General features: G+C 41.2%; 1 protein-coding gene across 1 annotated transcript; it reads left to right on the top strand.

Annotated features, from left to right (window-relative positions):
• The first annotated feature begins 739 nt into the window (after window positions 1-739).
• LOC103723066 (uncharacterized) lies at window positions 740-27,936 on the top strand. Its single transcript, XM_089923565.1, has 21 exons — window positions 740-1,268; window positions 3,460-3,623; window positions 5,211-5,334; window positions 5,426-5,558; window positions 6,202-6,266; window positions 6,375-9,030; window positions 9,145-9,246; window positions 10,712-10,801; window positions 11,267-11,374; window positions 11,469-11,518; window positions 15,815-15,956; window positions 20,635-20,838; window positions 21,425-21,816; window positions 22,144-22,228; window positions 22,848-23,070; window positions 23,366-23,469; window positions 23,556-23,643; window positions 23,918-24,072; window positions 24,429-25,427; window positions 25,890-26,276; window positions 27,425-27,936. The coding sequence occupies exons 1-21, from the start codon at window positions 1,111-1,113 to the stop codon at window positions 27,719-27,721; spliced, it is 6,726 nt and encodes a 2,241-aa protein (XP_089779691.1). The 5' UTR covers window positions 740-1,110; the 3' UTR covers window positions 27,722-27,936.

The following is a 27,936-nucleotide window of genomic DNA, read 5'->3' as shown; positions in this document are numbered from 1 at the left end:
TTAGTAATCTTTGAAGCAAACCTTTTCTTTTCTCCTCGCTTTTTTCTGGTCTAAGGGGCCACCACCATTAAGCACTACGGTAGCACATTAATTAAAATATATAGTGTTCCTATAAAAATTTTTGATACACTAATTTATTTTGACAGTTATATTTTATAAAATCAAAATGATTGACTATAAATTTATATAAAGTCTAAAGGCAGCATTGAAAAAGAATAATACGACTGGTAGATATGAAATAATTGTAATAGTTAAAACATATAATTGATCATTGTTATGGTTACCAAAAAAAAAATCATTTATTTCTTAATAATTTAATGGGCAAGCCTTTGTCATATGTCAACGTGCCTTTGTATTTAACAAGTCATTACCCAAAAAAACTAAGTCCAACAACTTAAAAACACTTAATACCAACAACCCAAATAATCTTTTGCTATGATATGGCTAAAATACAAGGAGATATCATGTTTAACACATACAATTGCTAATTAATGTAGATGGAAGAAAAATTAAATTTATTCTCAAAGCTACTTGTTTGGGGCCTCCCTGCCACTGCCACTGAGATTTAGTAATAATAAATGATCATTTAAGACAACCCTTTTCTTTCCTTCCTCTTTTATTAGATAATTTAAAGTTAAAAGCATATTGGGTGCTAACAAGTCGTTTTCTAATTAACTGAGGGCATCTGGAAACAACCTACTTGTCTCTTGACTCAGTAGACAGTGCTTACGCGAGGTTTGTGTGAGGTCTCTGTGTGAAAAAAAAAAAAAAAAGAGCCTACTTATGCTTCCGGGGTGTGTCCTCCGAATGAGGGGAATGGCAGTGCCTTGGGGCGAAGGCAACGAGCGAGCGGCCGCACCAAAACGGCGAGAGAGAAAGGGAGGGAGAGAGAGAACGCCGAGTTCAGACAGTTAGGCCGTCGTTGTCGGTCCGGCCACCGCCGCCCAACTGTCCTCTTGTAAACCTTTGGATTATTAGATAATAAATCGCTTGGCTTTGCTTCGGCGATGAGAGCTGGGCTTCGAGGTCTCTCGCTCGCCAGATCACAGCCGGAGACGGCTTGTCCTCCTCCTCCGCGGTGAGCGAAGAAAGGGAGGGGAGGGAGCAAGGATGCCGCTCGTGCGGTTCGAGGTGAGGAATGAATACCGGCTGGGAGATCCGGAGCTCTACCGGGGGCCGGCCAAGAAGGAGGACTCCAAGGTTCTCTTGGATGGGGTTGCGGTCGCGGGGCTCGTTGGGATCTTGAGGCAGCTGGGCGATCTCGCCGAGTAATTCGTCTTCCTCTTTTCTTTCTTTTCTTGCTGCTTCTTGTTTTTTTCCCCCTCACTATTTCTTTTGTTTCTTGTCGTTCTGTTTCTTGATTTCTTGATTTCTTGTCTTTCTTGCATAACGGTGCGGACCTTTGGCACTCAATTGCGTATCATAATGCCCTTGGAAATTTAAAAGATATTTTCTTCTTCTTCTTTTGTTTTTGTAGGTTTAAAAGATTTAGTTACGGCAAGATGTTTTAGTTCGCTTCAATTCAACATTCATATTCTGCATCGCTTTACGGTATATTGTTGCTATATCGTGAATTTATATGCGTGTGCTTGTGTGTTTTTTAAAAATTATTTTTAATACTCCTTTCCTTTACCTCGAATGTTTTTAGTTTAATTTCTTGGAAAAGGAAGGGCACTCCAAGAATTTGTTGAATGGGACTTGTTTTATGGAATATATTTAGAAGGAAAACCACTTGGGGGTGGTTGGGCGGGTTGGAGGGTTTCCATGTCTAGAACAATTCAAGTGAGCATGTTGTTGTGAGTGGTGATTGTGGTCTGTTTCAAATCGGGTCGGTGAACTGTCTAGCTAGATGGGGTATACCATGAAGAATAAGTTGGCATGATGATGAATTGTTTGGTGCAGATTTATTTCCAAAGTAGGTCGTTGGGCAAGATTTTGAGGATTATGTTGGGTTTCTAGAAATTGATTACCAGATGGAGGTAAGGAGATTGAAGATTCAGATAGTTGGGAAGGCGTTTTGTGGATTCTGATTGATTTGGATAAGCCAGCTGATAGTTTCTTTCATAGATTCTTTCATAGGGTGGAATTGAGGGTCGAAAAAAAATGGTAGAGGAGTAATTGGAGATTATTACTGGAATTTGAAATGTTTCGATTTGGAGAAGGGCTTCCTCTTAATGCAGAATGGGGATCCTGGAGATGTACATGTGCAAATGCTTATAAGGAGATGTAGCAGAAAGAGTAGATGAAGGTGGGAAGTCAGCAGTTAGCGGTAGTTGTGGTGGGTTAGTTGGAACAGCCTAGTGGACAAAGACAGTTTAGCTGGACTAGGTTGAGCTTTGGCTTACTGAGTTGGATTTTGAAGATGTGCATTAGAAAATGGTCATTAAGTTGTTAAGAGAGTTGATGCCAACTGACAAGGTTGACACAAACTACGTGGGACTTAAAAATGACTGTTCAAGCATTGGTAGTGTGTGATTATGTATGACCATCAAGAATTTCTCTGGGAAAATACAGTACTCTTTCTATTTTTTGGGAAAATAGGCTCTTTATGTAAGAAGTACATATTTATCTTTTCTGTTTCTAGGGATTGGAGCGGATAGAAAGTGTTTTTGGAGGTGCCATGTAGAGGCAAAATGAAGTGCGCTGAGCATACTATCAAAGATGGTTCCTCCTTTCATGGTTTTGCATCCAAACTAGTTCAATATCAGGGTTTGGATGTTGAACAATTAGGATATAAGAGTGTGAGTCCTCTCTGTTGTGGACATTAACCTAATTTTGATGACTGGGCTATCAATGGGGATTAAAGGGTAAGTAAGTGTAGGGAAGAAATGGACTTAATGAGGCACAACATGCCAGGAGCCTAGACATGACGGTTTAAGAATTAGCAGGAAACCATGATGTAAAAGGGTCGTTGGTGGTTAAACTATCTAAATGGCTATTTTACTTTCCCCTATGGCAAATCAATGGTCAGGCTAGCTAGGCCACAGACTGTCTCAAGCTCAACTAGTACACCTCTCATTTGTTCTCCTAAGAGAGAATTTTCATGTGCAGGGATTGTTACTGTTGTTGTTTTTTCTGTGTGTGTGAGAGAGAGAGGAGACAGAGATGCCAACAAAAATGAGTGTATGAGCGCATACGCCTTAGTCACCAAACATTTTGCTGGTGGTAGGATAATTGAAACCCATTATTATCTCATTGTCCTTTGTCTACCATGTGCATAGCATGTGCCCTGTGCTAACATAATTTAAAATGATATCCTGGTTGTTAGTATGCTTCCAAACTTCACCTGTACAGGTGCTCACTTAGATTGTACATAATATCTATGGTTTTTGCTAAAATGAACTGCTAGCTTTTGTACTTCAACTCTTTTTTCTTCTTTATTTGTCGTCTGGCCTGTCACTATGTGTAAACTGTGAACTATCATGCTTGTACTGAGACAACCTTTTTGCTATTTTGTAGGTTTGCTGCGGATGTTTTCCATGACCTGCATGAACAAGTGACAACGACAGCTGCAAGGGGGCGTAAAATGTTGACTCGAGTAAAGAACATAGAAGGAGCACTTCCATCACTTGAGAAGGCCATTCATGGTCAAACAAGCCATATACATTTTGCTTATGTAGCAGGTAGCAGATTTATGTAAGCTATTTTAGCATAAATGCTGTCAAATATCTATTACTGCAGGTCCAAAAGTGCCACAGATATTCCTAATGCTTTTCCTCTGCACTCAGCTTTTGTGCAAGTCTGCTCTATTCTTTTGTGGATTCATCTTGCTTAGAGTTGTCATCTAAGCTGACCCCATCCTCATTGTAAATGGTCTAGTTGTTCTTGATGTTGGAAGCTGTATAGTTTTAAGTTATATATTTCATTGAATATTATGATGCTCAAAAATTGTGGCAAGTATGAAATGTGGAGAGGCAACTCACATCTCCAAAGGCTCAGATCATACCCATGAATATTACTGTATGATCAAGAACATAATACAGTTGCTCAATAGATTCTTTTTCCCCCCTTTTACCGAGAAAGTGCTCAGTGGATTCTTGTTAATTGTGTATGTTTAACATTTCTTGTCAATATAGGGTCTGCATTAGTTTATTATATGTCAGTATCCTCTGGAGACCTTAAGTAGAAGCCTTCTACCTATGCTGATTATAAGCATCCAATTGATTTAGCACAAGTAAGCTTTAATTGTAAGATTGCAGATCAATTGGTTCAAAGCTACAATCTGAGCTATTGCTGTCTGGTCATTTGTTCTGCCAATACCTGTGCCTATTGATATATGGGTAATACGTGTTGGGCACACCGGTCCACATTGAGATCTTGGAATGGTCTTAAAATTTTCCAGCCTTGTTTGGCTTCTTTTTTTTTGTGTTTTCTCAGATTAATATATAATTGCCGGTCATTGTATGGTGTACTTAGTAGACCATAGAGAGGAACTTAGCCTCTGCGCTTCTCTGGTAGCAAGATGTCTTGTTCATAGTCATTTGGGAGGATTTATCTTCATGATTACGCACTGAAGTCATTCTAAGCAAAGTTTTCTTTAAAAATGAGAAACAGTAGATTTTTTTTGTTATACCGTATTAAATTTAATAACTAATCGATATAATTGTAGGTAGATAATATCATGCATGGTAACTGAATTGGACTGGCAAGGTGTTTGCCAAGAAAAAAAATAGGGGCAATAAAAAGGCTGACAAAGATAATAAGCTGCAAACTAGAAGATATTAAGTAGTGCCTGTTTATGTGGCAATATTTACCAATATGACAAAAGTTACCTTTTGTATTAGTAAACATAACATCAGCTTCCACCTCATTGTCAGGAGCTGTTCTTTATTTTCACTGATCATCTTGTTTTTCTCCATTTAATGTGACAAAGGATTTGAATGTGTGTGCTTGTGAAGAGCCTTCATGCACTTATCGGTGAACCAAGATTCAGTCTTGAATTTCACCAAACAATTTTGATGCTTCCCTATGCACATGAAAAGGACTCGCCAAAATCCAAACTTCTTTTCTTACACTGTGACAGCAATAGATAAATGAGTCACCATTTCTCTGCAATATACAGGCATGAAGCATCTTCACGCTATTATATGTTACAATTATATGCTGCCAGGATACATTGAATAAACTGACGGTTGGAATTATTATTTTTGTTTAAGTTAAGAATGGGACCATGGTAGTTTAGTTCCTTGATGGCAAAATGTCAATGTCAGGTTGTGTCTGGCATGCCGATCTCCAAAACCAGCAGAGTCGCCTCCTATCTAATGAATTGCCATGCTTTATGATGGATTTCTATGAAGAATGTCGTGATCCACCACGTTTGTACCTGCTTGACAAGTGAGATTTTTTTATAATTTATGTGTTCTATATGTCGGAAAGACTTATATTTTTCTTCTAATCATATAAATAATATGCTTGTACTTTTCAGATATGATAGTGCTGGTGCTGGTGCTTGTTTAAAGAAATATTCAGATCCATCCTACTTTAAGAGAGTTTGGACTTTGTCAGAATCAGAGAAAGGTGAACATGCACAGAAAGAAAAGAAAGCTCAGAAGATCAAGGTACAAGCAATTTTTGCTTTTCTTTTTGAGTCCAACCCTCCAATCTCTGTCAGATGAACTACTTGAAAGGCCTTACAAGGTGAAAAGAAATGCAAAATGTGTGTGTGTGTATATATATATATATATATATATATAATAATAATAATAATAATATATTAGTCAACCTTATAACTAGAAGCAGTATGCCTAGCTGAACTTAAATGTGTTTGGTTAGAGCTGGAAATACACCCCCTTACCCTCACACTCCCAAAGGGTTAAATATTACTAAAACCAGCCTGATTCTTGCATGGCACTGCACAAGTTTGACAACTATCATGTTGTGTTACTTAAACCTATGTAATTTCGGGAAGGATCAATTCTGCTGGACTGTTCCGACCATGGTAGGACATTCTTTGTTCACTGTGCAGTTATTGCAAAACTTTTAATCATCCATTATTTTAGGTTGAGGACTGGCAGCCATTTTAGATAAAAATTATAGTGTGAATATACAGGCTTTCCAATTAGTCATACTTTCTATGATTTATAGTTAAAAACCACAAGCATCGACTATAGGTTTGTTAGCTGTGCCTTCATGTGATGACCGAGAGTTTTATTCTCACAAATGAGAACCTAAAAATCTTGTGTATTATACAAGTATATACAGAGAAAAGGATCGCGTCTGAGGAATGGAGAAGTTCATGCAGCACACATATCGCGGCACAATAGCTGGTAGATTCTTCTGATTCTAGACAGAATGGATTACTAGTAAACAGTACCTGTCTTCTTCTTTATAGAATATTAAACTAATCATATATTTGATATATGCAAAACTAACAGCCTAGCTAGCAGCTCACCTTTTGCATCTCCAAGCACTGATGCACGAAGCTTTTCAAGCCAGAATTTATCGACACCTGATATGAGATTAAATCCTGAACTTGCTAGTGAATCAAGAATGTCTTTTGGTTCAAAGATTTGGTCGAGCTGTGTTAAAGAAGTTTTGGATACAAGCCGTTCAGTGGTGTCTGATGACCAAGAATATGATAGAGTTTCTGATTCTAAGTTAGATATGAAACACAGTGGTTCTTGTGCTTCTGTTTTACATGATGAACCTAATGGAGATGTTGGAGAAGATAATTCTCAACATGATTCTTTGCAAGGGCAAAGCATTGACAGATACTCTTCTGTTACTTGGGATGAAAAAACTGAAATTGTTAAGGCTGCAAGTCCCATATCATGTGATGACATAATTGTGGATAAGGTCCAAGATTCAGAGTCTCTGCCAGTAAACTCTGAGCCACCAAAAGTGGATCATACCAAAGTTAGAGTCTCAGATCAAGAGGACATTTTGTTTGATATTGCTAAAGTATCAGTATCATTATCTGGTGCAAACCGCATTGATGAAATCACAAGTGAGACAGACAACTATATGGATGCACTCAATACACTAGAATCTGAGACAGAGACAGAAGCAGAGTGCCAAACCAAACGGGAAGTGAACTCAGTGTGTAACTCTAGTTCTCAAGGAATGGAATCTGGAACTAGAGAGATGCTGGAGACAGCGGGGAAAATTCCTGATTCCCATGATAATGAAGCTCTGAATGCATCTGATGGGCTCTTGAGCCAAGATCTGTCTCCAAAATTTTCAAACTTAGTATCTTCAGATTGTCTGGACAGTATGCAGTCACCTCACATGACTGACTCGCCTTCAACCTCAAAGTGCTCTGTTGACAATGATTTTTCTGAAAATAATGTTCATGATATTATGAGAATGAATGTCTATGAAGGCATTGATGGTGATCCATCTGCTGATTCAAGCATTCCTAGTTTGCAAACCAGGTTGGGCAGTGAAGCTCCTGTTGAAACATCCATCTCTCAACATTCTCCTTCTGTTGATACTGCTGACGTGTCTTCCATTAAACTCTGGACAAATGCTGGGCTTTTTGGAGTTGAGCCTTCAAAACCTCCAGACCTTGGTGTTCCAAATATTGCAAGCGAGAATATTGTATCTGATCCTAAAAGTTATGCATGTGATCTTTCAAGCTACACAGGGAAGACTAAGTTGCATGCTAGTGGATTAGCTTCCAAATCAGACACTAAAGATATGCCGAATGAAATCATATCAAATGTTTTTGGCTCTATGGACAAAATGGCTGGGACACTACGTACTTCGAATTCCTCAGTCCAGTGTAATTTAAGTGGTGATCAATTGTTTGTCAGAACATATGATGTGGTGCAACAGAATGATCCATCCAATTGTTCCCCATCTTTCAACACACATGAACATGAGGGTAGGCCTGTCAAGCAGATATCACCTTGTTCCCCATCTTTTACTAGCATTCATGCTCACTCTGATGAACCTGTTGTAACAAGAAACAATGGTGTTGCTCCTAAAGCTGAACTATCAGCTGCTCATAATATTGAGTCACAATGCAGTGAAGCTGGCCCAAGCACAAACATTATGTCATCCAGTTTTACTGGCCTTGCACAGAGATTTCTTGTAAATACTCTTCAAAGAAAAGCATCACCTATATATGCTGATATTCCTATGCCGACTGGAGTGACGAATGCTGAACAAAGGAAGTCAGATGAGAGCTGCCTTGCGAATAACCACAAGAAGGTACCAACTGGAGTTGTATCTCAGGAGTCCAATGAAGAGAGTACCAAAGAAAAGATTGGCAATGGATCATTAAAAAAGTCTCTCTCTTCTACTTCACATTACTCAGAGCAATCCTCTCCGCCACTTGAACACATGAAGATCTCTTTTCAGCCTTTGAATGGCTTGGACTCCAGATTGAAACTGGAATTTCCCAATGGCAATCTCCATGAAAGCATTGAAGATTTGATGTTTCCATCATTTCAATTGCTTCCAAGGTCCAGTGTTCCTTTGCCAGACAGTGGCTCTGATTCAGATGATGACACATTCTGTAGATCTTGTCCATATTCTTCTGAGGATCCTCTCAGCCCTCGCTCGTATTCGAACTCTGAGCTATGGGAACAAGAGGTAAGAAATGGATGTGAAGACCATGAGATATATGGTGATTCACAAGCAATTTCATCTTCAACAGCATCCCTCTCTAGCTACATGGGATTTGAGCAATTGAACCATTCCAGCATAGATACAGTCGGCAGATATGTGTATTTGGAGGCTGAGAAAGGCACAGGGTCTTTTCAATCTGGTTCGATAGTGGACCTCCCAGGTCTTGAATCTGTTATCTCTTTGAAAAATCAACAAGGAAGAGATGATCCAGTGACATCTACATTGCAATCCCAAGATCAGCTGCCACCACCGCCACCTCTCCCTCCAATGCAGTGGAGAATAATGAAGACATTAATTGCTTCAGGAGAGGATAGGGATGCTAATACTGGTGACAGTGTTAACCAGTTGGGTGGTCTACAAACTCCAAAACTTGCTTCTCAGCAGCAAGTACAAAGTGCTCCAAAAAAGCCACCACATATTTCTGCGGTGATTGCACCACATCTCAAAGAGAATACAGTAATAGTTAATTTATTATCTGGTTCCTTTTTTTTTACATTCAGCTGTCAAGAGTATTATAATATGTAACATGCTTGGTTCTTTTTCTTATTATGTTTTATCTGTTATTTGCAGCAAGATCAGCAGAAGCTGAACGGGCACAAAGAGTCAAATCATGTTGCTAATAACAAGGAATTGGATTTAAGAGAAGAGTTGCTCCATCAAATCAGGAACAAGGTAAGTTTCAATCTCGGTATCAGTTTGCTTTCTCTTTCATTACCATCATCAACAAATTAGCATTGCTGAATATCCAATAGTAAGATTTTCTAGTGCAATGTCATACTTTAGATCTGACATTACTATAATGTGGCTAGTCAACAATAAGCACAAGTAGTATCATCTGCATAAAGGAAGTCAATGGGGGGATGAAGTTTGGGGTAGCGGCATGACTTGTGCTGGAGGGGACCTGAACCTAGGTCCACCAAACCCGTAGTTTGGGTTGGAGAGGGGTTGAGGCCATACTTATCTAACTCGCTTCAGGTTTGGGTTGGAAAATGTCAACCCAGTTTCAACTCGGAATGGGTTTGAGTTGAAGGCTTGGGCAACCCAACTCTGCCAGATATCCGAAATAGGGTCCCCAGCCTGATCCAAGCTCTAGCCCATAAATCTGGGCTCCCAACCAATCTATCTCTTATTTTGTTGCTATTAGGTTTTGACCTGACCTAACATAAATCCCACCTGAACAAATCAGACTTGATGCACCCTGACAAAGCCCTACCCAAATTGACTTTTTGTTGAAACAATTAGAGTTAGCAGGTGTCAACTGGTTCCCTTGGTAAAGTTCCTAAGAGTTGTTACCCATGACATGGGTTCAATTTCACCTACACCTCTTTAAAATTTATTGCCTCGATAAATTGGGTTGCAGTAGAAACCCCCTCCTATTATCTCAAAGAAAAAAAGAAAAGAAAGAAGAGAAATTCTGGAGTTGAGTTCAAGTCGAGTTGATTATCAATTCTGTTGGTCATGTAAGGGTTGTATATTTTGTCAGTTGGATTCAGTCTTAACCTGACCCAACCTATCCTATTTGCATCTCTAGGTGGGGTGCCAAAGCTTTAAAATTAACTTTAAAGCAGCTGAGTTGCCCTTAGTCCTCCTCTTTACATGTTATTTTCTCTGGACGATTGCCCTTTCATCAAAATATCCATGATTCTAGAATTGGTGATACTAAAGAAATTGCTAATGTTAAAGAGTATTCTCAAATGTTAAATATTAAAGAGTTTAGTCTTTTGGCTAAATAGGAGGGAATGCATCTCAGGGACGACAGTTAAGGAAAACCCGTGATACTAGGAGGGGCTGATTTTTCGCCCATGAAAAGTTTCATACATGGGTATGGGTAAGATGAATATTGGGTTGCCAGCCACTGGTAGTTCAGCACACAGAACTGCACTAACAGGCATGGCAAAGCATTTTCTATCTGATGCTCTTTTTAATAACCATATTGAATCAAAGTATCTTGTTTTTTGTGGTGGAAAGGCAGCGTAAATGCCCTTACTCATGAAACTGCAATTCATGCAAGTTGGTTGTCTGTACAATTCATGACTGATTCTTAAATGAGTTAAAGGACAATTAACTCAAAAGGTTTTGGAAATGTATAATGTGGTCTCTGATGTATGTTTTCATCATGTATACTCGATATCTGCAGCATGATCAGCAGAAACTAAATGGACACGAAAAACTGGAAAATGAGAGTACTAGCAATAAGGAAGAGATGCTTCATCAGATAAGGAACAAGGTAAACTTTCGTCTATATTTGAGAGGGCTCTCCTTTCATTATTTTTTGGCAACTATTTATTGTCTGCTGATAGGCTATCCCAGCGTATTTTCAGTATTGGTGGTTCTCTTGGGTTAAGAACTGCTAAGGGACACACCTTTTAGGCTGGTTCTTTGAAAAGGACAAGTAAATAAAACAAATGACTTTATGAAAAGACAAAATAAATAATCTTACCCCAGAATCCATTTGGTGAGTTGATTATTTTCCTCGTATTCAGGATTAGATTCTTATGCGGTCTCATTGTCTGAATTTTATTGAGGCTTGGGCAATTCAGCATCCGGCATCCTAAATGATTGAGTTCCTAATATAATTGCCAATACTGATTAGACAGAAGAGTTAATAAGAGCAAATATTTGCTTTCAGTGGGTTGTGCTAACTATTTTCATTAATCAAACTGCTTTTTGTGTCAATGCTGCTAATTTGCAGACATTTAATCTGAAGCGTGCCACAACATCAAAGCCAACTAATGTTCCACAACCTACCACCAATGTCAATGTTGCTGCAATCTTGGAGAAGGCAAATGCAATTCGCCAGGTTGTGCTTGTCTCATTTTCTTTCATCCTCCCCCCCTTCCTCTTCTTTTAATCTTATGATTTTCTCGTGTCTCATGTCATTTTCATTTAATCAGGCATTTGTGGGTAGTGACGAGGGTGGTGATGATGATAACTGGAGTGATGGGTGACCATTTGACCTAACTGGAAAGCATGTATGAGCATTCATCTTCACATTCAGCTGACTACCAGCTGAAGCATGTTGTTAAAATGTGAATAGCTACATTTTCTGTAATGTAAGTATAGTTGGCAGGTCGTCCTATATCTTCTTTTTTTTTTTCCAATTTTTTGTTAAATCTTAAATCAGTTTCATATCCTGGTGAAGAAATTTGGTGCATCGTCATGTATTATATATCGCTTTTGCCATCATCTGTTAATCAGAGTGGCTGATTAAATAAGCGTGTCGTGCTATCATTATGATCTCTGAGGATAGAAAACATCAGTTGGTAGTTGCGTGATGATGAAACAATTGCTTCTATTTAATCAAAAGTGAAATCTCTGGTCTTATAGTTCGCCATAATGAAGTTCCTCCGCTTCACTTACCATGGAGAGCTTTTGTGTTACTTTTACTGCATCTGTAGGCCACCTCGTGCTTAGTTCTTGAACAACTATAATGATTCCTTATTGCTTGCTTCTTCAAATTTTCAAATTTCAAGTTAGTCTGGAGCCAGGGGAAAGATACTTGGATTTCTCTGTCAGCTGAACCATGGTGGAGATGTATGATGCTATTTTTTTTGATCAAGTGATAATGTTACCCATTAAAAATGGGGTGTTTAATTATTTTTTTGATAAATTCTTTTACGCTGGTTATGGTACCATAGGAGAAATTCAGTGTTCAAGTTTTGACAGTCTAATTAGCTTTAAATGTCTATTGTGCAGTGTCATTTTTTTCATCTAATTGGTTACTTGCAACAGTAGAAACAATGGCAATTCCTTGAATACAATTTAAGGTCACATTCAAAGTTGGCATTTGAAAGTACTTCTGGATTTTTTTTTTTTATAATAGAGAGAGGCTAAAAGGAACCACCCTGCTTTTGTTAAAATAGAAAAAAAAAAATTATAACTTGGAAGAGAGAACAAGATCAATTAGAAAGAAATTAAAAAAAATGAAACCAAACGAAAAATTGGACAATTGGAAGAGAGCTAGAAATATCCTTAAGTTTGCTCTAAATTTTTTTGAAAGCTGGTAGCTTCTTTTTTTTTTTTTTTTACATAGAATAGATCATTTGTTGAAATTATGAGGACTAGGTTGAGCAATAGAAATGATGGAAAATTGTTTGTTAAGAAAAAATCTGTCACAAATTTTTTGATATAGATTTAGCGTCTGATTGGGAGAAGCAGAGCACCTATCGGATCTGACAGGATAGGTCGGAGGGAGAAAGGAAATGAAAGAGCGGGTGAAGTGGGAGGTAGAGCGTCATGGGTTCATGGGGCAAAAAAAGATCTTGCTGATTTTTCGAGGTCGCATTCTGTGTCGCAAATGCATTAATATTTATGCTGTTTTGGGTATTTTGGGAGAACGGGCAGTTGGCACGGAGCATGGCCGATCGCAAGGTGAAGCCAACGAAGGAGGCTTTTGGTGGCGAGGATCGAATGAATCGTGGACAGGAGGAGAGGAGTCGAACTTGGTCTGGCATGGTTTAAGGGGCCTCTCCGGCAACCGACATGGACGAGTTACCAAATCACCGATAAGGAGCTTTTGAGACTCTTCAAAAGGCGCATTACCAAAGCTTTGGAGCTGCCCATGGATCATGACGAAGCCTCGAGAGAGGGTAGGAGTTGGCGGTGATCATTCCACGACGCTTGGGGCGGAGGGTACCGCTGGAATGGGTCGCTCAAGATTTCAAAACCCGAGGTAAACTTGATTATGATGTTGAAATTTTTCCGTTGGTGGAGGAGCTATGTGTCTTCTGCTTCCGGCAAGAGCGCGACCAAGATGCGACCCTTGCCAATGGCTCGTGGCCGCGCACCTAATGGCCATGGAACCCTAGGTTCCGAACTTTATACTGGGTACTAATAAGGCCAAAAGGGCTATGGTCTAGGTTTGGCTGCCCTGCCTACCCCTGGAATACTGGGAGAAGACCTCAATAATGGAGATCGCGGCTGCTGGGGCCTGCCGGTGGCACTCGACGACTTCACCGAGTAGCTCTAGAAGCTGGGGTACGCCCGAGTAAAGGTAGAAATCGATGCCCTGGAACCTCTCATTCCTGGTATCCAGATTAGGGGGTGGAATAGGGTGTTTTGGCAGAGTTTTGTATATGAAAATGTCCCAGCCTTTTGCTTATGTTGTGGGAGAATAGGTCACAAAGAAGAGGAATGTCAGTTCTTTGTGCCGGCGATGGAGGGGGAAGACCATGGGCGAGTTAGGGTTTTGCCGACTCCTATGGTGGTGGAGACGGATCCGGAGAAAGCGACATCGATGGAGGAGAAAGGTGCAAAGCTGATGGGGAAGCCTATGTTCGAATCGTGGCTTGCAACGACCAAGATTCGGCAACCTAACCCGATGAGGAGCGGGGTGCGGCTGAGGAAGACGATTGAGTCTGGCTCGGAGTCCACCTTTGGCCCGGGCTCGTCCCACTCTAGCCCAAGTTCGCCAAGGAACCTGTCGAGCTCGCTCAGCTCACCACCAGATTTGGATGGCTGGTAGAAGCCATCAAATGTAGCCCCCCGATGATCTTCGGAGAAGGGCTATTACATCTCGAACTCGACTCCGTGTGCTAAACAAGCAAGTCAACTCAAGTCCGAGTCGGAAGTTGGGGTCGACTCACTTGCTGATGCGAGCCAAGCCCAGATGGCTGTGGAGGTGGACTAGGCCAGTGGATGTAGCGATGCTGGAGGCTACGTCTCAAGTGGGCCACTTTAAGCGAGGCAGAAGCCCTGCTATGGATCAAAAGCCATCGGGCCCGAGAGAGGTCGGCCTCTCTCTGGCCCAGCGGGGGATGAAGCCCCTGAGATATGCGACCCCCTGCATCCTCAAAGGAGGAAGAGGCCCCTCATCGTCGGAACCCCGCAGCCCCCTATGCCTTGCTCTGTCAGCTGGAGAGGGGGCATCAGCTGCTCTGGAAGATGCACCAAGTCAAGAGGCGGTGTGAGGGAGGAAGTGAGTGGTGGCTCGACCCAATCAGACTGTACGAATCCTCAACCTGAAGGCCGTAAGTCGCCACCGGTGAATCCTAGTGCTATTGTCGTTGCCGATGATGCAGGGGGAAGGAGCTGGAGGCGGTGGAGTCCGATCATGGGAGTGTGGTAAGGAGGTTGAAGGCTGTGTGATGGGCTCGACTGCGGAAGAAGATGTCTATGTTCTAGCCGAGTGTAGTGGGCGGTCTGCAATGGGCCATAGGGAGATCAGCGAATCAGATGGGAGGAAATGTCTGGTGGAGGACTCGATTGACCCTAAATGAAGTTGTTGATTTGGAATTGTAGAGGGGATGGCATGCCTTCCTTCCTGGCATCCCTTAGAAGATTTGTGTAGTTGAATGGGGTAAGTGTGTGTGCTCTTCTTGAAATGAGGTTGTCTAGACAGAGCGTTCAGTTGGCAAGGTTTTGTTTCCCTCCCTCTTGGGGCTTTTTGGCCATTGAGTATTAGGGGCTATTCAGGGGCATTGTGGTGATGTGGAAGTTGGATTTTTCCACCTTCGACATCTTTCATAGATGCAATCATCAAGCTATTATGGTTATTACTGAAGGTAATGGTATTCTTTGGTGCTTTTATGCTCTGTATGCCAATAAAGATAACAAGGTGCGTCAGGAGCTGTGGAGTGAGGTTTCATGTATGGTACAATAAGGCATTCCCTTCTTGGTAGCCGGAGACTTCAATTGTATTGATGGGCCAAATGAGAAGCTAGGGGGGAAGGTGTTCTCAGGCAAGCCCAAGGTTAGGGAGTTCCAGAACTTTATCTCTATCAATGGTCTTGTGGACTTGGGGTTCATTGGCTCAAGGTTCACATGGTGCAGCAACCGGCAGGGGCGAGTGAGAGGTTGGGAGAGGATTAATATGGCCTTCACCACGACGGGGTGGATCCAACATTTTTCGGACTACCATGTCCAGCATCTGACACATTGGATTGGACCATAGCCCAATTCTCATCAGCATTGAACCCTTCATCCCTCACCAGACCTTCTTTCGCTTCAAGAAGATATGGTTGTCATATCTGTGCTCTTGGGATTTAGTTCAAGAGGTTTGGGGCACAACGGTCAAGGGGGATGTGCTGTACAGAGTTACTTGCAAGCTCGAGCTACTCAAATGCTGCCTCCGCAGGTGAAACAAGGAGAAGGGTGGTGACATTACCAAGAGACTGGAGGAGACTGAAGGTTCCATCGCCTCTTTCCAAGCCAAGGAGGAGAGGCAAGGAGTCCTTCTACTTGGGACTTGGCTGATCTCCATGCACAGCTGGCATTGCATCATTCACTTTTGTGCCAATAGGAGACTTTCTGGCGGCAAAAGTTCAGGATGCAATGGATTCTGGAGGGAGATAAGAAGACAGAGGAACAAAATTCGGAGCATCAGAGACAATGATAGCCAGATGATAGAGGATGCAAGGAGTATCTGCCGGAAGCTTCTTCAGGTTTTTCAGATCGAGTTGGACGGGCCAGCAGGAGGGTGATAGTCCTACCTTTGATCCTACGCCCGAGGTAAGGGTCTCGGAGGGTGAGAACGAGAATCTCACCAGGCCGATCACGACTAGGGATGTTCATGAGGCTGTATGGTCCTTGGTAAAACTTCTAGGCCGGACGGTTTCTCTCCCTTATCCTTTAAGAGATTTTGGCCCATTATTCAACATGAGGTGGTGGCTTCTATTCAACAGTTCTTTCACACTTTAGTGTTGTCTCAGAAATGGAAGAGAACCTTTGTTACTTTATTCCCCAAGAGGCTAAATGCCACTGAGCCGGGCCATTACAGGCCCATTAGTCTATGTTCCACCTTATACAAGATTGTTGCGAGGGTTATGGTTGCCATACTCAGAGGGATTCTTCCTAAACTCATTAGGCTAGAGCAGGGGCCTTCGTGGGTGGTCGGAACATATCTGACAATATTCTGATTGCACATGAGTTTATGCATGACCTCTAGAGAGCACGTCGATGGAGTCTCTTGGGGGTCAAGCTGGATATGGAGCGTGCCTACGATCGGATGACTTGGAGCCTCTTATCTTCTTCCTTGGCAAGCTTTGGGTTCCATAAGGTGTGGATCCAATGGATCATGGGCTATATTTAGGATTCGTCTTTCGCCATCCTGGTGAATGGCATGCCTATAACTTTCTTCCACTCCATAGTTGGCCTTCGATAAGGTTGCCCTCTGTCTCTTTATCTTTTTATCATTTGTGTTGACTCCCTGTCCAGAGCTCTCCAGGCTACCACTGCGACACAGAATCTTGAGGCCTATAGACCCACTCCGCACGCCGAGTCAATCTCTCACCTTTTCGCAAATGACTACTTGCTCCTCGATTGAGCTACTGTTCAGAATGCTTGAAGGTTTAGAAGAATCCTAGAGGGCTACTACATTGCTTCTGGTCAGCAGATCAACCTATCCAAGTCCGGTGTCCTCTTTAGTCCGAAGACCAAGCAGCATCTTAGGACCGACATTAGGGAGATCCTGGGTATGGAGGAGTAGGCTGACAGCTAGAGATACCTAGGTGTACCCATCATTGGGAGGAGATTACGGATGGTAGAGTGCAACGAGATCGAGTAGGGCATTAGGTAGAGGCTAGAAGGATGGCAGGCGAAAATACTCTCCATGATGGGAAGAGCGACTTTAGTGACATCGGTTCTCGGTTCGGTTTCAGTTTATTTGATGACCCAAACAGCTATGCCCAGGTCTCCCTGGTGAAGGTGGAGTAGTTATTTAAAAATTTCATATGGGGTATGGGAGATGGCGGGAGGGGACTTCATCTTATGGCTTGGAAGGTGATCTGTCAGCCTTGAGACCGTGGGGGTCTGGGTATCTGCTCTCTACTAATGAGGAGGAAGATGATGGCGGCCAAACATGTTGCTCGATTCTTGCTTGAGCCAGATAGCCTATAGAGCTCTCTGATAAGGGCCAAGTATGGTGATTGAACCGTAGCAGCAGATTTCCAGGCTAATTATCACAGCTCATTCATTTGGCGAGAGGTATGCTCTAGGACCCCGAAGGTGACGGCCCGAATTTGGTAGATTGTTGGGGATAGCTAGTTGATTGATGTGGTCAACGACTCCTGGATGACGGATATTTCTATTCGATTATGGTCCACCATGGTTGATGTGGAGTGCTCGAGCCTCAGAGTGAGGTACTTATTCAAATAAGGCGAGAGGAGATGGGATGCGGTTTAGGTCCAGCGTTTCTTTAGTGATCAGTTAGCAGAGCGGATCTTGGCCGTTCTAGTGCCTAGGAGGGGAGGACCCAACAATAGGACTTAGTGCTCGACTTGTAGATCCAAGGTGAGAACTAGCGACCTTGGAGAGTTGTACAAAGTTGAGGTGCCTCGGTCGATGGATGGTGGATGGCTTTGGAGGCTCCAAGTTCACCCCCGAATCTCTTTATTCTTCTAGAAGGTGGCGTGGGCTGCCTTCCGATGAGGGGAGTGTTTAGCAGGTGGGGTATGAGCATCCCTTCCACTTGTGACTGGTGCAAGGAGGAGGAGGAGACCATTGAGCATGTACTGATCAGAGATGCATGAGAGCTGCTTAGGTGTGGCAGTTCACAAGGGGCCACTAGAGATTCTTGCAGTCTTCGAGCTTGGTAGCGTCTCTCCTTAATTGCTTGAAGGGATCCATCAGTACACCGGTCGTGAGTTCTGGGGGTGTCATTACTGCCTATGTTGCATATCATATATGGTTAGACATGAATGCTAGAACCTTCGAGAGTCAGAGACAGAGCTTGAGGACCATGGCTGTCAGGGCAGTTATTCAAGCAGAGGAGTTTGCTCAGAATCAAGCCGTCGAAGGATCTAGGATAGCTAGGAATATCTGAAGCCCCCACTCAGCTCTTAGAGCGCTTTAGACGATTTTTGTCTTCTAGGAGCCTCCATCTCCAAGCTTTCTCAAAGTAAATTTTGATGGGAGTGTGCTTGAGGAGGGAGGCCGAGGAGGTGCAAGGCTTGTGATTAGAAATGCTGACTCCAGACTGATTGCAACAAGAGGTAGATGTCTCTATGATATTTCTATTTCTAGAGCCGAGTTTAGAACTGCTTGGGAAGGGATCACCTATACGCAGGTCAGATTAGGGGCGAAACACATCCATTTGGAAGGTGACTCGGCTACTGTGATCAGGTAGATTCAGGGTTACGTGAAAGCAGGGGATGAGCACCTGCTGCTATAGGACATTAGAGATCTTTTGAGAAACTGTGTGGCTTTCCAAGTTACTCATGCTTACCGTGAGATGAACAACGCAGCTAATTGGGTCGTCTCATTCGTTGCGCAGCATTCCGACGGCTGGTTGTGCGAGGGCTATGACTTTGCTCCACCCTCTCTTCGATATCTTTTTTTTCTAATTTTCTTGAATGTACTCATACTAACCGGCTTATTAAAAAAAAAAAAAGGATTTTTTTCTCGTTTTTTGTTATTTGTTTTTTTTTCCGTTCCCTAAGGTTTGGACCGGCCGTTCATCACACTCTTTTCTTTCCGTCCCTCTCCAAACAGGCCCTTAGTGGTATGGCTTGTTCGACCAAGTGGGTTTGGTGCGAGAAAGGCTGGAGCGCGAAGTGTCCTCTGCGAGGTGCTATTTGCGTGCTGCCAACCAACCGGGAATGGATTTGCACCACCTCCGTTCCGCTCATAAATGGGTACCCGACGTGGACTCCACTGGTTATTGGAGGGGAAGTGCATGCATCGCTTCCCTCATGGCCGCTGCCCTCTTGAGCTTTAAACCCGGCTTCTATGGCCCTTCCAATAAGACAGAAGTGTCACGTTTACGTTGACAGTTACGGCTACTCCACCACTTGAACCTAAACGACATTTAGAATTACTAGCTATATATGAAATGATTATATAAGACAGAAGTGCCACGTTTACGTTGACAGTTACTGCTAATCCACCACTTGAACCTAAAAGACATTTAAAATTACTAGCTATATATGATATGATTATTCATAATCATATCATATAGCTAGTACAAAGACAAATTATAAAAGAGCAGAACGTCATTCATTTAAGAGACAACTAGTGAAATAGCCCACCATTCAGGGAAAATTTTAAAAAAGAAGTTACAAGATTTCAAAACTATTAATTGATTTTTTTTGTTACATCTATTACTTGAGATACATGGAATGATGGAATAGTTATAATTTTTGATAATTTATATAAAGATAGAAAAAAAGAAGTACAAAGATAAATTGATAAATAAGAGATATATAAAACAAAAATATATAGATATATGAATAAATAAGCTACTGTCTACTACTATTATTCGCACTACCAAAAGATATGCAAGCTGCGGTGAAGAAAGATGAGAACATGATGATCGCATGACAATAAAGAAAAAATATTTCGGGCCACAGCTTTGTCCCGGGCCCAGATGAGTCCAATAAATGAAGTTGCTGAAGAAGGATGCTTTAAAGGAAGCTTTGAAAGCTTTAAAAGCTTGAAGTTAATTTGGAGGACTGGGCTCTCTCATAAAATCCAATTCTCCATGAGCTCGTAAATTTGTTTTGAGGTCTCCAATTTTGACAAGTTAGTCCAAGCCGGCAGGTCAGTTGAGACGACAAATCTAGTAAACAGTTCGATTCTTTTAGCACATGGTCTGCGCGACGGTCAGCCCGAAAAAGGAAAGGTGCGGCGGACATCGAATTAAAAATAAAATTAAAATTTAAAAATTAATCCCTCCGAATCTTTTAAAAAAAGGAAACAATAGAAAGAATATATTTTACAAAGGAAATTTAATTACTTATTCAACAAAAAAGGAAATATAATTACTAAGGTATCTTTCCCCGATATATACGCTACCTCATTAAACGCTGAATTAATGAACGAAGGAAGGTGGAGGAGGCCACGTACCATGGTATCGGCATGGAATATTCGAATCCGAGCCTTTTTTTAATCGTTTTCGCTGAAAGGGAAGAGGAAAGATAATCGTACGGGCTTCCATAGATGGTCAAAGAGAGCGTCTCGTCTATGAAAAGCCAAGGAGCGCTCCTTCCACTCTACTCCCAACCTCGTCTCTTCTTCTCTTCTCTACTCTACTCTTCTCTTCTCTTCTCTTCAAGGGGGAGGAAGGGGGGCTTCTCGAGTTTTGGACCCTTCTGACTGTCTCCCTATATAATCTATAGAAGGTAGCGAGGGAGCGAGAGAGGTGGGGAGAGGGAGAGAGAGATGTCGAAGAATTCGCTGGAGAGGCATGCGTCGATGGACGCGAAGCTGAGGCTTCTGGCCCCGGGGAAGGTGTCGGAGGACGACAAGCTGGTGGAATACGACGCCCTGCTCCTGGATCGCTTTCTTGACATCCTCCAGGACTTGCACGGCGAGGAGATCAGAGAAACGGTATCCAAGATCCGTTCTTTTTTCTTCTTTTGTTGTTACAGTGTTGTTACGGTGGTCTGGGATTGTGAACTCTGTTGCTTCGCTTTAGAAAATTCAGTTTAGAGTTGGTAACGGAGGAAATCCATCTCGCTTCTACTGAAAACTTGGGATTTCCCCCTCAGTTCTGAGTTTTCTACTGACTTGTGGGTTAAATTTTTTGATGACCTGTTTTAGATCAAACGTAGGAAGTTCATTTCTTGCTGGTTGCTGGTTTTTTTTTTAATTCAAAGAAAAACGGATTCCTTGAAATTAATTAAACCTTGACTTTAGATCATACAAGATTTTTCTTTTTCCTTTTCTTTTTCTTTTTCATTGGTGTGTCTGTGAGATAAAACTCATGCAAGATATATATCCATGATGACATGTGCTTGTTTCGATCTTGATGACTGAATCACTTCAATCCGTGGAATTCAAACTCCGCTTTGTGCTCGTGTGATTTAGCTTACGGTTTTTAGTGCGTCCATCGGAGTAAGATATCTTGGTAGTTCAAGCTAATTGGAAATGAAATACTGGTAGATTTATAAGAAGCTATGATTTCTGCTGGTAGGTTCAAGAGTGCTATGAACTTTCTGCCGAGTATGAGCGGAAGCAGGATCCAAAGAAGCTGGATGAGCTGGGGAATGTGCTCACGAGTCTGGATCCTGGGGATTCTATTGTGGTTTCCAGTTCATTTTCCCACATGCTTAACTTGGCCAACTTGGCTGAGGAGGTCCAGATCGCCCATCGGCGGAGGATCAAGCGGAAGAAGGGAGATTTTGCTGATGAGAATTCCGCAACCACCGAGTCGGACATTGAGGAAACTTTTAAAAGACTTGTTGTGCAGCTGAAGAAGTCACCTCAGGAGGTCTTTGATGCTCTCAAGAACCAGACAGTTGATCTGGTTTTCACTGCACACCCAACTCAATCGGTCCGCCGATCACTGCTTCAGAAGCATGCAAGGTCTGTCCACTGGTTTTCTAGAATATTTTGGATCAGTCTATCTGACAAATGCTTTCAAGAAATTTCTTATTCGATGTTCTTTATTCTTATTTTATGCATAAAGCCTTTTCTTATGAAAGTTCTAAACATTTCTGAATCAGTTCTTCTTTCCTACACTCAGTGTGCATAGAAATCTTTATTTGAATCATATATATTGGGCTGGACTATGTTTACTTGTTGTTAAAACATATACCAGACAGTTATAATGGCATTCAGAGCTTATGTATACGTGTGTAGTCGTATAGATGTGAATCCTTGTTTTCTTACATTTTTATAATATTTCTTCAGGATAAGAAATTGTTTGGAACAGCTTAATGCCAAGGACATTACTCCCGATGAGAAGCAGGAGCTTGATGAAGCTCTTCAGAGAGAGGTAATTAGCGTCATGTTTATTGTATCATCATTTAGAGTTTCATCTGGGGAACTCTGATAGTTTAAACTTTTTCAACTCTGACCTTTCCACTAATTATTAATTCCTATACTTTATATAACATGAACTCCTCGATGTGTGGCCCATGTGGATCTGCATCTGGAGCACACATGACATACATAGGAGATAACTCAACATAAGTGATTAGACTTTGAATATCAGTGCTATAGTTCAATATCATACTTTGATGAAAAAGCACTTTAGACTTTTATTATTGGTATTCTGCTCCCATAAAAATTAATCCTGATTGTAGTTTCTTGTCAAAATAATCTTCTCAAGCCAGCAGCACCATAAAAATTTTCATTTAATTCGTTAATGTGCTTATAATAGGTAGATGGTCAAATCAAGTTGAAAGAACCCGTGCACAACATGTTAGCTACTATCTTTGTACTTGCAGTTATCGTTTCCCACATCTTCCTTATTACCTTTAAAAAGGGAAAGAGTAAAAGGACTCATCATTTAATTTCTACTTTCATTTTTCTTTTAATGTTGCTCATAACCCAGATTCCTATCCTATTTACTTTGCTTCATGTGCAACTCAGCTTTTGTTTTCTTTTTGCAGATTCAAGCTGCCTTTAGAACTGATGAAATCCGAAGGACGCCACCCACTCCACAGGATGAAATGCGGGCAGGGATGAGTTATTTTCACGAAACAATCTGGAAGGGTGTCCCAAAATTCTTGCGTCGTGTTGATACGGCTCTGAAGAACATTGGGATCAATGAGCGTGTTCCTTACAATGCTCCTCTTATTCAATTTTCTTCTTGGATGGGTGGGGATCGTGATGGTAAGATTTTCTTTTCATAGACATCTTTTTACATTTGAATGGATGGGGAACTCTTTGAAGAGTTCAAGTTTTTCTAATTGTTTAGCGAAGATCAATGAATTTTGGTTGTGAGGGGATGATTGAGTTCTGTTCTCAGATCTACTGGACATTAAAATCTCAGTCCTATCTTGTAACATATAATTGGCTATATGATTTCATTTGAAGTTAGACTTGTCTATTTTAGTTATCAAGGAGATATGGACATTCGCTGCTTGCTTATGTATTAGCTAACATCATGCCTAAATGTGTTATGCAGGAAATCCTAGAGTTACTCCGGAGGTTACAAGGGATGTATGCTTATTGGCTAGAATGATGGCTGCGAACTTGTACTTCTCCCAGATTGAAGATCTAATGTTTGAGGTATCACAAGCCATCTGGTCCTGCTTCTGTAAACAGACTCTCTTTTGGTATCTTTTACTTAATAGATGTCTTTTTCTTTATTTTAGCTGTCAATGTGGCGCTGCAGTGATGAACTACGAGTTCGGGCTATTGAACTGCACCAGTCCTCAAAAAAAGATTCGAAACACTATATAGGTATATGCACCATTCTTGATGCCTCTATCAGTAAATTTTCTAACACAATTCTTGAGTAATAGAATGACCTACTTATCTTCTGGCTCAGGAAGACTTGCCAGGCATCCTTATTTTTACTGTCTGACCATGTCATTAGTAAATTTTCCATCTTGTCTGATAGGCTTTGATCAGTTTAAAATCCATAATTGAAAAATCTTGCGATTGCATTGCTTCTTTTAAATGTTCTGGTGTTTAGTGCGGTGCTCTAATTGTTGTATAAATGTTGTTGGTGCAGAGTTTTGGAAGCAAATTCCTCCAAATGAACCTTATCGTGTTATACTTGGTGATGTGAGGGATAAACTATATAATACACGTGAGCGTTCTCGTCAGCTATTGTCAAGTGGATATTCTGACATTCCCGAGGAAGCATCCTTTACCAATATTGAGCAGGTTCTTTCTATCAATGCTTTTGTTCAAATTCAGGAACAAATGTCCATACTTCTTCATTAATTACTAATATGTGTGTATGAATAGGCATCATTCTTCTTTATTTGATCTGAAAATAATTTTTTATGAAGAAATGATGTCAATAACATGGCACTTCTATCAATAAGGCATGCTTTCTTAGAGAACTTTCTTTCTAAGCTGCATTTTGTTTTAGCAGTTTACTTATCTTCATTCTGAAGTTTATTTTCCATCTATCTATGCAAATGCTTGTGCAAGTAGGTGTTTTTATTTACACACTAGTGTATAAATATGTTATATTCTTTTTGTTTTGCTAATTATGAATTGGTTTTCTGTTGCAGTTTCTGGAACCCCTTGAACTCTGTTACAGATCACTTTGCTCTTGTGGCGACAAACCTATTGCTGATGGAAGTCTTCTTGACTTCTTGCGCCAAGTATCAACCTTTGGCCTTTCTTTTGTGAGACTAGATATCAGGCAAGAATCTGATAGGCACACTGATGTCATTGATGCTATTACTAGGCATCTTGGTATTGGATCATACCGTGATTGGCCTGAGGAACAACGTCAGGAGTGGCTGTTGTCTGAGCTTAGAGGCAAGCGCCCTCTATTTGGTCCTGACCTTCCCCAAACTGAGGAAATTGCTGATGTTCTAGATACATTCCATGTCATAGCGGAACTTCCTGCTGACAACTTTGGGGCCTATATCATCTCAATGGCAACTGCTCCATCAGATGTGCTTGCAGTTGAGCTCTTGCAGCGTGAGTGCCATGTGAAGAAGCCGTTGAGAGTTGTGCCATTGTTTGAGAAGCTAGCAGATCTTGAGGCAGCACCTGCAGCTTTAGCCCGCCTCTTCTCAATAGACTGGTACAGAAATAGGATTGATGGCAAGCAGGAGGTAATGATTGGGTATTCAGATTCTGGGAAGGATGCTGGTCGTCTTTCTGCAGCTTGGCAATTATATAAAGCTCAAGAGGAGCTTATAAAAGTCGCTAAGCAATATGGAGTGAAGTTGACAATGTTTCATGGACGAGGGGGGACAGTTGGGAGAGGAGGCGGTCCTACTCATCTTGCTATATTGTCTCAGCCGCCAGACACTATTCATGGATCGCTTCGTGTGACAGTTCAAGGTGAAGTCATTGAGCAATCTTTTGGAGAGGAACATCTATGCTTTAGAACACTCCAACGTTTCACAGCTGCTACCCTTGAACATGGCATGCGTCCTCCAATTTCTCCAAAGCCAGAATGGCGTGCTCTGATGGATGAGATGGCTGTGGTGGCCACGAAGGAATATCGCTCAATCGTCTTCCAAGAACCACGCTTTGTTGAATACTTCCGCCTGGTAAGTAATCTTGCTTTCATGATTTGCGGCTACCAACTTGGGGAGGCATTTTCTTAAAAGATAAAAACCATATAACTTTGTAGCTAATATTTCCTCCTGCCTCCTTTGCTTTCTCCAGTACCATCTTTCATGCTGTCTGATACTCCGATTCTTGGTAATAATAAGGGGTTGCTGAAGCATATCATATTCCTATACTATTCAAATCCTTGGCAAAGGCCACTTAGAAATTACTTGGATACTGAAGTAGGATATTATGCCATAGTTCTTGAGCAATAACCATACTTTTGATCATATCTGTACATTAAGCGATTCAAAAAATTTTCATGATTCTGAGTCATTTTTGTATCAGGCAATTATGTGTATATATGTTAGTGCAAGATGTTACATGTTTATTTTGATTTTCATTCTATAGGAAATAATAAATATTCTTATGAAAATGATAATCTCTTTATTGTATGATAGGCAACACCTGAGCTGGAATATGGCAGGATGAATATCGGCAGCAGGCCATCAAAAAGGAAACCTAGTGGGGGCATAGAATCACTCCGTGCAATACCGTGGATTTTTGCTTGGACCCAGACAAGGTTTCACCTTCCTGTGTGGCTTGGATTTGGTGCAGCATTCAAGCTTACCATGGAAAAGGATATCAGAAATCTTCATACACTGCGAGAAATGTACAATGAATGGCCATTTTTCAGGGTCACAATAGACTTGGTGGAGATGGTTTTTGCTAAGGGAGATCCGGGCATTGCTGCTTTATACGACAAATTGCTTGTGTCTGAAGATTTATGGCCATTTGGGGAGCGACTGAGAACCAACTATGAAGAGACAAAACGCCTTCTTCTTGAGGTGAAGTCTACTCTTCTGCATATCTTACGCTTATTGTTAGATTGCAGGATGTGGGATGGTTTTGGTTTGTCTTGTTATTTGAGAATGTAGAGGAGCATAAATCTTGTATGGTACTTACAGCTGCTACTGTTTGATGTAAAAAAAATATGATAACCTGTTCGAACTGTTGGGAGGAAAATTAGTTTCCTAACTTCTTGTGGTTACTGCTCAGTCATTGTTACCAAGAACAAGGGCATATGACTTGCTTTATTCGGGCACTGGTTGCTTTACAAGTGACCAGTCCCACTCCGGATCCCGCTTAAGCTATAACAAATGGTTGCCATTCAGCTCATACAAATTACGCATACCTTGTATTAGACATGCTACATTTCCATGAGATACAATCACTGGACAAAGTCACCTCAGTAATTGTTATGCACTGTCATTGTTCCAAAAGAAATTCTAATCAAATTCAGATTATTTTCATAAATTGAGTTTTCTTGATTTTAACCTGATGGCAGACTTCCTGACCTTCTCAACAGGCAGGCTTAAACATGTTATATTCTGTGAATATCTGTGACAGTTTAGGGATAAGATCTGTGTCTGTGCTTCTTTATGTGTGGGGTCTGTAGTTTGCATGCTCAATTTGGTCTATAGAGCATGTCTTAATTTCTTGGAAGAATTATTTGAATTTATATATCCTACTTGCAATATATTTCATTTTCCAATACTGAAAAAATTGATTTTATATTGGATACTGAAACATTCAATGTCTATAGTACATCCAAAGAACAGAAGCAGAAGAAGCTAATTGAAGTAGGTCTAAACCTCCAAAACAGAGCAGTGCCCTGTTTATTTATCGTCATATTTACTGATAAGAACTCTCTAATTCTGTACCAAGAAATCAGTCAGAAAGCCACAGTGCCTAAAGTTATATTTGGTGCTTCTTTACATTCTGAGGCTCATTAATCTTGTTGCAAATGAAATTCAAGTTATGTAACATTCATACTATAATCATCTGTTATATATCCTGGTGAATCCCTAAAATGCCAAAGTTGATGGATATGGCTTGCTATGATTCTGGATGACTACAATCTTGTTAATATATATGTTGAGTCATCAAAGATACATATATGGTCCTGAAATGTGAATTGTGGAAATTTTTGTAGGTTGCTGGCCACAAGGATCTTCTTGAAGGCGATCCTTACTTGAAGCAGAGATTATGTCTCCGTGATTCTTACATAACCACTCTAAATGTTTGTCAAGCTTGTACACTGAAGCAGATCAGGGACCCCAGTTTCCATGTCAAGGTGGGGCCACATTTGTCGAAGGAGGTCATGGATTCTAGCAAACCAGCTGCTGAATTAGTGAAGTTGAATCCCACGAGCGATTACGCCCCTGGGCTGGAAGACACCCTTATCTTGACCATGAAGGGTATTGCTGCTGGCATGCAGAACACCGGTTAGGTTGGTAATTTATTACATGTTGCTTAGATATATGTCAAGAATCATGTGTTGCCTCTGCTTGTTCAGAGAGTTCAGCATGCCTTCTCACACTTTCAGAGCTTTTTGCAATACTTGCAAGTGTTTCTGCATTTTGTCAAAAGAAACTGTTTCCACATTGCAGCTTCTCTTTATTTAAATAATAAGAGCCTTTTGCTGGCTGGAATGATATGCCAAAA

Source organism: Phoenix dactylifera, chromosome 5 (assembly GCF_051530095.1).
Source record: "Phoenix dactylifera cultivar Ajwa chromosome 5, Ajwa_hap1_PhDact_Kaust_v1.1, whole genome shotgun sequence".
Classification (NCBI taxonomy): domain Eukaryota; kingdom Viridiplantae; phylum Streptophyta; class Magnoliopsida; order Arecales; family Arecaceae; genus Phoenix; species Phoenix dactylifera.
Note: the sequence above shows the minus strand (reverse complement) of the source record. Positions and strands in the feature narration are given on the sequence as shown.

Excerpts from the sequence above, each read along its gene's own strand:
- LOC103723066 (XM_089923565.1), top strand. The coding sequence starts at position 1,111 with ATGCCGCTCGTGCGGTTCGAGGTGAGGAATGAATACCGGCTGGGAGAT. Across the intron at positions 6,267-6,374 it reads ATATCGCGGCACAATAGCTG|CCTAGCTAGCAGCTCACCTT; the intron begins GTAGATTCTTCT and ends CAAAACTAACAG. Across the intron at positions 9,031-9,144 it reads CACATCTCAAAGAGAATACA|CAAGATCAGCAGAAGCTGAA; the intron begins GTAATAGTTAAT and ends TGTTATTTGCAG.